The following is a 14,260-nucleotide window of genomic DNA, read 5'->3' on the forward strand; positions in this document are numbered from 1 at the left end:
AAATATAGGTGGTGAATTTGTAAGTTTATTGTTTTTCTTCCTATGTTCTCTGAAGGAATGTAAACTATTCTATCATTACATCCTAATGGAAATTGATATCTAAAGGAAAATTCACTTTGATACTTCTCTAGTGACTATCACTGAGTGTTCAGAATCAAACCTTACATTTTGTATATATGTGCATACAACTTTGTTATTAGAGAGTAAATGTGACCAGCACTTGATTTCCAGACAAACAGTGAATACTTCAGAAAAAGTGTATTGTTTGTCTTGCCATATTTTGGCAGTGGAATCTCTAGGAAATCTGGACAAATTCATAAGAAACTGGGTAACATATTTTCTTGCTAAATTCACCACGAACTGAACCCCTACAGTGTCGAATAGAATTAAGAGAGTGACGACACTGCTCCAGGTTTTAACCATTTAAACTCAAAGATCTTGACTGTCTTAGGAGCAGAGGCTGCTGTGTCCCCCATGTTACACAGTCCTCTGTTTAGAACTAGACCACCACAGAAACAGTCTCATAAAGATGTACATCCAGCCATCTTGTTATCACAGCACATGCTCAGGGCTTGTTACAAAGTTTCTAGGTTCCATCTGTCAAGACAGAAAAGGAACACACTGACAAAAAGAACTGACAATTATTAGATTTTTATTTACCAATATCTGTAAATGTTACAAAGAGAGAGTGTTCCTAGCAGTGAAGTCAGCACACATGAACGAAGAAGCTAATTACCTTCATACTGGCATTAATAGTTCCTTTTTTCATATTGGTCTTAATCTCCTATCTTCTTGGCTATACTTAGCAAAAGGTCATAAAGTTAAATATGTATTTCATAAATATTCTCCATTCTTCAGTGACCATATAAATGACCTTGTACATGATAAAATAATGACCATTAAGCCCTAAAGTATTTTAACAGCAATAAACGATGAACTAGTAATTATCTTTAAGGTTGATTATATAGAAATATTTTTAATTATAATGGGATTTAGAAATATTCAAAGGTACCCGCAATCAAGTCTTCTGGTTATTTCTATTCTTTATTAGCTAAATGCCTAGGCCCATAATTGTGCAGCACAATTCTATATGACATCAAGTCCCTAGCAACACTATTAGCTATCAGTCAGTTGGAATAGCAGTGATGTATCTTGCTAGCAGAAAAGTCTGGCTGGCCACGGCACATTATTTACTCCCTTCTTAGGAATATTGGCAGCAAGCCCTTTGTTTAAATTCTCTCTCCTCCCTTCTCCTTCTGTCACCCCTGCTCTCAGATCAGTAAGTTTAGTTTGTAGGATTTTGCCCTTCACATAAAAATAGCTATAAAAGAATCAATCTGAAGTTAATTTGAATCTACTTCATCTAAAAATAATTTTAAAAGCATAATTTTAGAACTGGAGTGGTATTCCACAAATGATTAGCTGCTAACAAATGATAACCCCTACTTTAACACTACAAATTATTTACTTAAAATTTTTTTCTCTCATAGATAGTAATTACTGTCTACAATATCTAGTTGCCAGTGGGCATACATTAAAAAAAATTTACACTACTATGATGTCTTTATAAAACAGAATGAACAGCCTTTATGTTAAATAAAAATATTAAATGCAGGCTGCCTCAATTAAAAAAAAAGAGAAAAACATCAATGCATGAATCTATCAACCTGTCATTCTTTGTGGGGCAAATTTTGTAGCTTGTTAAGTGAATTTTAAATCTGTACTTAAAATTTTTTAAATGCTAGTATAAACAGCCTAAAAATTCTTCAGGTGCACCCAGCATGGTGGCACAGCTACAACCCTTGCACTGGAAGATGGAGACAAGAAGACTGGAAATCCAAGGTCAGCTTGGGATACATAGCAAGTTTGAGGCCGGCTCAGGCGACATGAGACACTGTTCTCTCCCTCCCTCCCCCCTGAGAAACAATTCTTCAGGAAAACAGAAGCAGCATTGCAGGCTGATGCACCAGCCAGAATCACCTTCTCTCAACAGCTGCTCTGTGAATGAATGAGCTACAGATGCCTCAGTCTCAGCCATCTTACCAGTCTCAGGGACACTCCAAAGTGATGTTTCCCAGCATTCCTAGCAATGTACAAGCTCAAAATCATCCGACCTATGATAGAAATTGTAAAACGTGCACCCGAGAAAGGACTCATGCCATTCATGATACCCCCAGATCTAACGTAAGACAGTTCACTCTAAATATGCTCTATCTCCCCATTTAATTAAAAGCCTGCGGTTTTGTCTCTTATACTTCAGCTAAACAGTAAGTGACTAAACTTTGCTTATGAAACCCTTAAAATAACTATATAAAACTGTCAAACATAGACACTGGCCAATGATTAAAGTTCATTTCCTTCAATATCCACTTAATTTATCTAATTAGAATAAGTTATTCCAAAAGCAATAAGTTTTTAAATCCTCCAATAATTTTAATCTCAATAATTAAGGTAAGACATGAGTTTTAAGAATTTTAAGGAAACCCCAACATTACACTGTCATGAAAAAGGCAAACAAATTTAATGCTTGACATTTTAAAGACTTAAAGCTTATACATTTTACACATTTTCCAAAACTGATTATTTTTATAAACCTAACCTGTTACTTAAGTTTCTGAAAATCTCTAGACACCCATTAATTATTTTCTTACATTAGTTGAGCCCTTCAGATTTTCTAATTTAAGATTTATTCATTCATGATCATGTGTATGAGGCTTCTGCCCGCATCCTTGTATGTGTATGTACCACATTTGTACCTGGTACCCATGAAGGCCAAAGGAGGCTGTCAGATCCCCCACAACAGCAGCTACAGATAATTGGGAGCCACTAGGTAGGTGCTGGGAATTGAAAGGATCCTCTGCAAGAACAGCAAGTACTCTTAAATATTGACCATATATCCAGTCCCTGAGTTTTTAAATTACTATTTTCAATGAGAATAGATCATATAAACTGTTTTAAGCTCATGAGCTTTCCTTAACAGAAGACCTAGAATATAAATAAGTTTAAGAAATAAATTCTATTTGGGATTCACATAAAAAAGATAGACACATAGATAGATAGATAAATAGATAGATAGATAGATAGATAGATAGACAGAAGACAGACAGACAGAGACACAGACAGATATACAGTCTTATCCATTACACTTTCTATACCTTCCTTCCCTCAACAAAGGACATTTTAAAGCATTTCCCAAAAGCCTGATAAATAGGCAGGAAAGGTCCTCTTTTGAATGTAAAGACTAAGAGACAGGAGGTGAAGGGAGTGTGATCCAGGGGTGGAGTACTTGCCAGCCATGCTTTCCCCAGTACTACAAGAAAAAATAAAATAAGTATGCAATTACTGTAAGAAAGAGAAAAATCTGGGGCCAGGTAACTGCAAAGAAACTAAAGTTATCCACCATAGAATGAAGTCTACTGAAAATAAAAAATAAATGGAAAATCAGATTCACAAATGGTTTATCTCCCAGAATTTGAGCCTGCTTTCTTTCAATTCTTGTTTCCAAGAGGTATTATAACCTACCAGCTTCTCACAAACACTGGCAAGTGCCTTCACAGGCAGTTCTACTCTTCTAGGAGAGTAAACACTTTCATCCTAGAAACTAACACACCTAGGAGCTGATAACACCCTCCTTCCCAACCTAGAAAGAAAAGCACTCGGCTCTGGCATCTAAGGACAGGAGGAAGACGCTGTGCTGCCATCTCCCTACCTGAAAGGGTGTGAGGGAAAGGCAGGCAAAGCCTCTCACTTCCCTCAGGACAAAGTGTAGGATCAAAGTCAATCTCAGACGCTGCACCAATGATGCACAGGAAGCATCAACTCCCAATGAGTCCAGGGACTCTGGGGTCTTCACTGCAGATCTCAGTAGTAAGAGGGTGCTGAGGCAGGGATGATACGCTCTGGCCAGCTGAACACACAACTCTAGAGTGGCATACAAGTTCCTACTGTACATAAGAAAAATGTAAAGGTACGAAGAATGAGCTCCAAAAATGCATATGGATAGAATCACCAAGGTCAATGTGACAATGGGGACTTCCCCACTGAAATTAGTGGTAACTTTTTACAATGTCATCTTCAAAAGAACTTTTATAAAAAGAACAGTGTACTATTACTTAGCCCAACAACATTCACTGTAGTAAGTGTTTTACAGAAGATTTAACTTCAAATCCAACATCAAGCCTCTTGTAGTTTCCTTATCTCACACTGACATTTGACTTCTTTCTGTTTGATAATGTCTACTTCACTATCAAGTCTGTCCAGAGCCCAACAGTACTCAAACCTTAGGGACACATAAGTTTTGAAACGGAAAACTCCACAGAACTCTAATTACATAGATGAGGGCAGCAACAGTGAGAATCACCTGAGAAGAAACTGTTATGAAAGCATTATTGCCACCTGTAAGAGCCATTGTCTGAGACTAAGCTTCCTAAGGACACCGTGAAAAGTCAGATAAGGCCAATCTATGACCAGCAAGGCAGTAACCAGCAGCCAACCTAGAAACCAGTGGTAAGTTAAGGCTGAGATCCAGAGCACAGAGGTGCCTTAAGAGGAGCTGTACGTCTGCACTGCTTGTCATCATCACAGGGAAGACATCAGAAGACACAATCCACAAGAGACACCTCAACTCTCAGCTGGAACCTCATAAGGATACAATTGAGGAGTAAGAACAAACTGAAACTAGTCCTTCGTGAAACTTAGCAACCAAACATCCTACAAAATACAAACATAGTAAGTATGATCTTCTAAAAAGAGTCACTAAACTAAGCCCAATTCAGTAGGAGAAAACATGTCATCTAACCCCGACTGGGTCAAGATGAGGATTCTTTTATCCTACACAGAAACAAAGAGTAAATCAAACACACCAACCACATCTCCCACAACTGGCCATACACCCTGTACTCAACAAAAATCAGGTATACCAGGGTACAGACTAATATCTGGTATGGACATCAAAATAACTTTAATTAAATGTTCAAGAAGGGACTAGAGAGATGGCTCAGTAGTTAAGAACACTGGCTGCTCTTGCAGAGAACCTGGGGTGTGAACCCAGCACCTACATAGTGGCATACGACCATCCCCAGCTCCATTTCCAGACACCCTTCACCTTCTTTCCTCCATGTGCGCCAGACATGCATGTGTAGTCCAAACAATCATGCACATGAAATAAAATAAACAAATCTTTAAGATAGTAAGAAATGGTATTAAGATGTTCAAGAAAAATGGCAAATGAAGAATTTCCCTAGAAAAGTGTTCTATTAGAAACAGTATCAAGTGGGAATTCTAAAAGGGTACCATGCCACAGAACTAAAAACTCAACAGAGTGGAGCAGAAAAGCTACCATAAATCAGAAGAGAGATCAGTAGAAAAATGATTGAACTGCGGGGTATGCAAAAAAAAAAAAATAAATAAAAAAGACCACAAAGACAGGAAGTGCAAAAACCTCATACATAATTATATCCTGAACTATGCAAAAAGGTCACAGCATATTTAGAGTGGGACAGAAATTTTATAATGTAAGAATTTCATCACACAGGTTGAAGAAGTTACACTAAATTTTCAACAGAAAAATGCAAAGAAATACTGAAGCATATTACAGAATTAGAGAATAACAACTGAATGAGAATTTTAAAAATCATAAAAGTGGTCATTAAAAGATACATTGTGTTGATGAAATAGACCAACAGCTGACTTTATAGTGAAACTATAGAAACCAAAAGACAATGGAAAATACTTTTAACTGAAAGCAAATATTCATCTATAATCCTGTGATAAGCAATAAATTTTTCAAACTTGAAGAAATGACGATACTTTCAGGCTTATAACTGGGATAATCTGCTCCAGGAAGGCTGAAATGAAGTAGTTCATACTGAGATTCACTATGGCAGACTCATGCCAACCCTCCTGTCTCAGACTCCCAAGTTTGGAATCACAGAATAAACTGCCACCCCTAATTCAGAAAATGTGTTCTAAATAGGACATGCCCAGAGACTCCTCAATGGCAAGCAACATGGTCTTGGAAAAGTCACTTTTAGGTTTCCATTTCATTCCTTCTAAAATGAAGGTGAGCGAAGAAAAAGAAAATGGCAAACTAGGAAGCCATCCACTTACTGCCAAGACACTTGAAAGCTAAGGCTCAAAGAGCACTGCCTGCTCAACATTATTAGGCATACGCAACAGTTATATTTCTAGAATTACTTGTACCAAAATGCCTTTAATATAGTTAATAACATCTGATTGTTGTGGTTTGCCCTGAAGTTACCTGTTTTTGATGCAATTCCACTGCCCCAAGGACAGCTGCCTAGTCATGTACTCAGGAATCAGGTGACTTCACCAGAACCTTCTCCCCACTGAATTTGTACAGGTGAGGGGCAAGTACAGGATAGAAGGAGGCCTGTCATTGGAGAAGGAAGGATGGGCGGGAGAGAAGTTTGAAGGAAGAGGAGGAGACTAGGACAGAAGGAGGAGAGAGGAGGGGAGAAGCTATGGCAGGACAATGGAGGCTGACTTAAAGATCTTGCTCTGGGTATTTACAGGTTGTTATTAATGTTTTCAAGGGATGAATGGTACCGGGCTTTGTATGTTTAAGTGGGCAATTATATCTTAGCAATTGGATCTAAGATTATTGTGTTGTGTGTTCTTTTATGTGAGAGTTTGAGTGTAGGAAAGTGTGCGGTGGCTGGAGACCCTGGGCCACCGCGGTGAATTTGGGATGTGTTTCCGCCCAGATATCTAGCAGATATCTTGGGGCACCACGGTACTGCTTTTAGCAAGGTAAAAGACAGCCATACTTTTTTTATTTTTATATTTTTACAACAACATCTGATCACTTCATTGACACTTATTAATACTAAGATATTATTACTATTTTAAAATCCTGCATTAGTCTTGTCTGAGTTTCCAAAACCCAGCTTTGCTTATTTTCTCCCCAGGATTTTTAATCTTTTGATATACTTTTAACTGTTAATCTTCCAACATTTAGTATATATGTAAAAAAACACAGTACATGTATGAAAACATATTCAAATACCACCTATAATCAGATCTCTACTTCCTCTAATCCTTCCTCTAAATGGCATTAATTTACCCATTGTTCCTATCTTTCCTATTATGTGTGCATGTATGTCAATGTGTGTGCAAGTCCCTGTCCATGTTATAAAAGGCAACCTCAGGTATTGTTGGCAAGGGCATACAGTGCAGGGACCCTCAGTGGTCTGAAGCCTACCAATGAGGCTAGAGCACTAGTCATGAATCCAGGGCTCCTCCTGTCCAGCTCCCTGGCACTGGGATTACAGGTACATACCACCTCCATAGGGCATGAGCACTTTGCTCACACTAAGCCATCTCCCCATCTCTCTAAAGAAAAACAGTCTTACAATTTCAAATTTATAAATCTTCCATATAAGTATTATTGTGCCATTCTTATTTGTTATTGGAACTTCTTTTGAATGTCACCAAACCCTCTGTAATACTGTTCAATGGTTTATATTTTTTTCTTAAAAATAAACTAAAAAAAATATTCTCTGCTTTTGAGAGTTTACATGAAACCAAATGTAACATAAGCTAAACATATGCTATTTGCTATATATATTATCTTTTTTTCTCAGTTGTTCTAGTTTTTTGATATGAGGTCTTATGGAACTCCAGGTTAGCCTCAAACTTGCTATGTAGCTGAGGCTGACCCTGACTGCTAAAACTCTTGCAATCAGCCAGCCTCCAAAGTTCTAGGATCACAAACACAACCACCTGCTTGGCTGAATATATTAACATATTTAGTTTCATTATTATTCAAGCTTTCAGAAAATGAAATTACAAAGCAGAGGGGTTAAACAACCTATTAATGGTTATACATGCAATAAAAGAAAGTAAGAAGTTTAATCTAGGATATCTGCTTTCAAAAGGACCTCTTGACTACCATGGTAAACTTAATATTGACAGCCAGGTATTTAGTATTTTTAAGTTTTGCTAGTCACACAGTCTGTCACCACCACTCAATTTTGTTGGAGCACAAAAGTAGTCACAGACTATGCATGGAAAAATGAAAATAGCTTTTTTTGTCCCTCCAGTAAAACTGATTAACAAAATCTAAATATAGAAATTCATTAAACCCCAGGCAGAAGCTGCTGACCCAGCCCTGAAAGGGGGTCTCTCTTCTTGATCTTTCTCTCCTCTGACACCTCTCACATCTTTTCTCTCACACTTTAAAAAACTATGACCTTAACCCTACGTAACCATATTAAAACACTTCTTGTGAGGTTCAATTTTCACACAATTTTCTTGGATGACTCACATGTTCTAATTAACATCAATTATGCCACAAATTAACCTTAAGCAAGATGAAACATTTCTAAAACTCTAATAGAAACAGGCACTGTATTTTCAGTGTGAAAATGACAAACACATTTGAAATCTTTTCTGAAGGCTGAGACAGGAAGGCTACAAATTCAAGGCTGTCTTGGCAATAGAGTAAGAGGAGGCCAATGTGAGACCCTGTCTGAAAACTAAAAAGTGGGCAAGGGATACAGCTCGATGCAAGGCTAGCATACTAAGGATCTAAGTTTAATGATTAGTACCAATAAGAAGCAAAATTCTCATTTGGTTTTATTCAGTTATTGGATCCAGTTTTGATGATGTACACCATATTTAATAATCACAATCCAATTACTTTCAAGACAGAGCTCCACTGAGGTTGCCACACAGAACAGCCAGGTCTCAGAACAATCATGCGCACCAAAGTAACCACATATAGACAGAACTAAGACTCCCATCACTTATATCCCACAGCTTAACCACACACTCATGGCATTTCAAATGCAAAGGCATAAACTGTGTAAATAGTAACGAAAAATACCCACCTCCATCAGTTCTGCTTTTTCTTTTATCCTGTATCTCTGTATTTGTTCTTTCTCCCTCCCCCGGAACCCCCTCTGTCTCACACACACACACACACACACACACACACACACACACACAGAGAGAGAGAGAGAGAGAGAGAGAGAGAGAGAGAGAGAGAGAGAGAGAAAGGATTTTCTTTAAAAAACAAACAAACAAACAAACAAAAAAACAAGGCCCAAACAAAGTGGACAACTAGCATACAATTGAGTTTACCCAGCTCTGTCACTAAAGCAGTTGGGTAATCACCCTCCCCTTCTAGGCAGTGATTCTCTCACCCCACTGTCCTCCACTGTCTCTTGTGAATACTGGAAACACTATGAGAAGGCCATGGTACAGTGTCAGCAGAGTCAGGAACCAAAGGCTCTGGGGCTGCTGGCCTCCTCCTCACCATTGAGACAAGTCAGAGCACTGCTCAAATGACCTATACCTAAAAGTAATGGGTTCCCAAACTGTGGGTCATGACCCCATTGGGAGAGGCGTCAAACAATCCTTCCAAGAGGGTCACCTAAGAGCACCAGAAAACACAGATATTTCCATTATGAGAGTAGCAAAATAACAGTTAGAAAGTAACCAAAAACAAATTTATAGTTGGAGGTCACCACAACATGAGAAAATTATCAAAGGGCCACAGCATTAGGAAGTTGTGAACCACTGCTCTAGAATATTCTACAAACCCATCTTACTGTTAGGGAGAGCTGGAGGCAGAAGGCCAGGTATGGTGGCACATGCCTATTATCTCAGCACTCAGGAGAAATGAGCAGGGAGGCAAAAAGTTCATGGCTACCTTAGGCTACAGGCCAAGACCTAGGCATAAAATACAACAGAAAAGAAAGAGTCCTCCTCTCAAATGTTGACTATTCTTTGAGAACCTTTAAAAATTTAACTAATTTTCCACACTCCAGGGCCAACGTATGCTCAGGCATAGCCGATCAACATGAAACAGGCTCTCTATTTTATGTCCTCTCTTTTGGTTACGGTTTGGTGGCTTTTGTCTTTTTGGTTTTTGTTTTGTAGGCTTGGTGGTTTTGCTTTTTGTTTTTGGAGGGGGAGGAGAAGAGAAGAGGATGAATTTTGGTGGGAAGAAGAATGTGGGAGAAGCAGGAGGAGAAAAAAGAATATGCAAAATAAATTGTATAAAAATTTTTTTAAAACCCAAGATTTTTATACTTCTCCTTTGTTTTCATTATGTTACTTTTAAACTCCTATACTTTAAGACTCCTATACTGAAAGAGCTCATATTTTGTATTCTGAAGAAATCTACTCAACACAAATGCACATAAAGAGACTCTCACACCACTCAAACCCGGTCAGTGTAGTGTACACTGTCTGCTATGTTTGCCTGCTCTCAAGGAGCTACCATGTTCACAGGCATGTGTCACGGCACTCTAACAACAGTGGAGATAAACATGTCTTACCAAATTACGTGTTTTCAGTGGCAGGAAATAATAATAATGGCAGAAAGAGAACATCAGAGCGTAGCAGGTAAGCAGCTCAGTGTAGAAGCACAACTGCAGAAAAAGCCAGTGGTTGTCCTCACCCACACAGTTGTTTATCCTACAGGGAAAATGACAAAGAAACATGCAAGTTTTAGTAAGATGCTCACATCAGGATCATGAAGGTAAGTCTCACCTAAACCTAATGTCCAACTACTTAGAGATACACACTTTAACATCCTTCTCCTTCACCAAGGAGGCCAGCCAGAGACTGCGCTCCTCTAGCTCACAGTAGCCCAGTGCCTCATCCAACTGACACAGGAAGATGCATAATGGATTCAGGTCACGGCCTGAGGGTGTTCAGTTAGAAGAGACAGACAGAGGTCAAGGAGACGCTTTCTGTGGCGCCCCTGCCTTCCTTGCATGTTAGCTAAGAAGAGCAATTTGAACACTTAGAGGAAAACAGCTCAAACCTGCTCCTGGGCAGAACTGCGAGGCACATCCTTTTATTTTTACATGATTACTTTATGAAATATCTACCCTTGGCTGCTGAGACTAAAAATGCATTCAAAACCACTTACGGGCACTTGCTGTCAAAACAACAGGAAAGTCTTAACTATAAGAATGATAATCTATAATCATAAATCATCAAAGTTCGTTTAAAATGAGTACCCTATTTTATAAAATGGGTATTTTAAGGTGCCATTAAAATTTCAATATAAAATTATTTTTCTCAATTATATGAATATTTCCTTCAAAATAGAACTATACTATCACTAAAGAAAGGAGAAAATGCATATCTGTACATATGGCAAGTTCAACTTGTAGCTTAACTTGTTACTTTTAGGATGTACTGTTTTATGTTATTTTTTTAAAAAATCAAAAATAGGACTGAGCTGGAATGCTGGTGGAGGTAAATAGGACAATTGTAAGCCGTGTTACCTACAAGAGAGACTCTGAGAGAAGTGTGCTCACACGAGCCTCAAAACTCTGCTCCTGCCTCTCCTCTGGCTCCAGAACAGCACGGCACTTGTCTTTGCTCAGAGACAGCATCTAACCCTGACAGGCTGAGAGCCCTCACTTAGCGTGTGGGTGCCTGAGCTTAAAATATTAAAAAAAAAAAAAAAACCAATCAGAGAGAAAACCAAAGGCCTTGAGGCAGCCGAGAGCTGCTGGCCACCAGATGAGATCTGAAGCTGGGCTCTAAAGTTAAAGTGGTGCACTCTGTTATAACCTAAGGACCCCCTGCTTTACGCTAACACCAAGTACTGCCCTCCCTGGGACCTCGGCAGCACTCTGCTAGAAGATTCAGTCTAACCTAGACCAGGCCACCTTCCTCACTAAGCTCCCACCAATACCCTGAAACAGACCCTGAAAGCCAGAAGCCTAGGAACAGAAATGTCTCAACACTACACTTCAAGTTAAAGGGAGATTCATGTCCTCACCAACAACCTAGTCTCTAACTCTTAAACATGTATCACTAGTACTAACAGACACATTGCCCAGGTGATTTTTTTAATTATGGTATTCTTTTGTAAGGAAGCAGCAACACTCAGCTGTACCCTAAATGTTTATTATCTTTTTAGCTGATTATGAAACTAATACAGAAGAAAATGCTATGAATTTTCAGTGTGAGAACTAATTACCTGCAGATTTCACATAGTATTTTTCATATGCTATTATTGTGACTGTAAGTACCACTGAGGTTTAAAAAAATTTTGGAAAATTATCTATTTAAAATATAAGGTACATTTTTTTTATACTGTATGGCATAGTATATAGTATCTTATAGTAGATTTAGACAATTAAAAAACCTGAAGTACTTTTATTAAATTGCTCTTCTGTTTTTCTGGTCTCTAGATATCTATGTAAATAAACAGTTTATAGTTAAAAACATTCCAACTAAAAATTTAGATTAACAATGTTATCAAAATGAGTTATGATACACAAGGGAAGTAAAATTGACTATCACCGTTAGACAAAGGTAAACTATCTTCTTTGGCCAACTGCAGGTAAATGGACATAAGATAAAGGAGGCTATTATACAATTAACTTCGTGTGTGTGTGTGTGTGTGTGTGTGTGTGTGTGTGTGTGTGTGTTTGTGCATGCGTGTATAAGCAGATATATATATATTTATAAATTGTATGTTATACCAATTTAAATATTCAAACCTAAAAATTCAATGTTAGATAAGCAGAATTTACTATAATATCTTGCTCAAAGTTTTTTGTGACAGCTTTGAAATTAAGTACAATAGATTTCTCAGAGCATTTTTTAAATCTGTTTTTTAACAGAATGACTTTAAACATTACAACAGAGCCCCCTATTGACCAAAACTATTGGCAGTTCTACAGAAAGTTAATTAGCATAAACCCAGCATGTACAGAATGTCACCAGCCACAGAAAACACTAAAAAGGAGTAGAAGGGAGTTATCAGCAAATCTGAAAATGTTGTTCTTCACCTGAGTACGGAAAGAGGAACCTAAGCAGTGGACATTGTGGCTTTTCTCACCAACAAGAGAAACAGCTGTGAGGCAGGTGCTTTCACACACCTGAGCTTGCCAGATACTCTGCATCTGAGTCTCATTGGATGTAAGCACCTTCGCCCTTCTGTGTATTTGGGTATGTGTTAATTCTGTTCAATTTTTTTCTGCTCAAAGTTTTTGTTCAAATGTTTTCTTGGTAGCAGGGATAATATCTCTATAATTTACTCTGGGTTTTGCAAAAGTCATTTTTATTGAAAGAATGTTTAATGGAGTAACTTTAATGTAATTTTTGCTTAAAGCTGGCAGGTTCTCAGACTGTCTTTTCCTTAACTAGTCCTCCTGCTGCAGCTCTTGAGTGCTGGAACTATAGATGTACACAACACACTCACATGCTGTAGGATGCTTTCACCAGCAATTCTATTGCTATCTGCAAGCGGTGACAATTGTCTACTTACCAGGGACAGTGGTGGTCCATCCTCCTCACGCAGTGGCCACAGCGGCTGCAGTGATGGGAGCGCTTCGGCCTCATCAAGTTACACTTGTTGCACAGCTCCCACAGCTCCCGCTCTGTGAAGGAGAGAGATCCACTCAGGAAGAGGGCACATGAGGGAGGCTGGGCCTCGGCAACTGCTACTGAATCCCACAGGGATCTTCAACTTACTTCACCGAGACATTTCTTTCTGCTGAGTCTCTAACACAAGCAAGCCACTCTGCCATAAATGCTGTGTGTTCTGCTTTATACATTTCTATCTTAACACAACAAAAATAAGATACCACTGTTTCAAAGTACATGACAGAAAGCACAGTTCTGAAAACATCATAAGAATGTAAGTGATATCTTATAAAACTCTAAGCCTACCCAAAATATTAGAAGAATTTTATGTAAATCAATTAATTTATACAAATTATATTATTTTAAAGAACTAAAGAAGAAATAATACTGAGTCTTAGTTTCAGTAGATAAATGAGTTGAAACCAATCCTATATTCCCCTAAAGCATTTTATTTTTTAATATTAATGAATTAATTTGGGCATGTGTTTTAGAAGAAGACTAGAGGTCAGATTGGGTTTAGAAGGCATCTATCCAGTAAAGACGCAAAGGTTAGAAAAATCGTTAGTATTTAATGAAAATAAAAAGATGAGTTTTGTTTTTAATGAGACAGGGTCTGGATACTACATAGCCCAGTTGGCTTTGAACTGCCAGCATTCCTGCTACAGCTAACCCAGCGCTAGGATCAGCTTTAGCCCATTACCCAGGTAGCAACTGCCTCTGCTCTAGCAAACGGTCTACAACTAAAGGCTTGCAGAAGAGAAAGGTATGTTTCCTCACAAATTGTTCCAACCACATCCATAAAAACTATTAATTCATCCTCCAAGATAAAATAACTGTTTCCTTATATGAGATGCATATTCTTTACAGTTTTTAAAATAAAATTTTACCATTATAA

At 38.1% G+C, this 14,260-nt stretch overlaps 1 protein-coding gene across 7 annotated transcripts in view; it reads right to left on the minus strand.

The window, feature by feature from the left end:
- The window catches only part of Zdhhc21 (zinc finger DHHC-type palmitoyltransferase 21), a 59,614-nt gene that overhangs the window by 23,126 nt on the left and 22,228 nt on the right, over positions 1-14,260 (minus strand). For all 7 annotated transcript variants that reach the window (XM_008763767.4, XM_039109507.2, XM_039109506.2 and 4 more), the window contains 2 exons: positions 13,268-13,379; positions 10,308-10,446 (listed from right to left, as the gene is read on the minus strand). In XM_008763767.4, coding sequence (XP_008761989.1) covers positions 10,308-10,446; positions 13,268-13,379 — 251 coding nt within the window. The remainder of the gene's footprint in view (positions 1-10,307; positions 10,447-13,267; positions 13,380-14,260) is intronic.

This window comes from Rattus norvegicus, chromosome 5, assembly GCF_036323735.1.
Source record: "Rattus norvegicus strain BN/NHsdMcwi chromosome 5, GRCr8, whole genome shotgun sequence".
Taxonomy (NCBI): domain Eukaryota; kingdom Metazoa; phylum Chordata; class Mammalia; order Rodentia; family Muridae; genus Rattus; species Rattus norvegicus.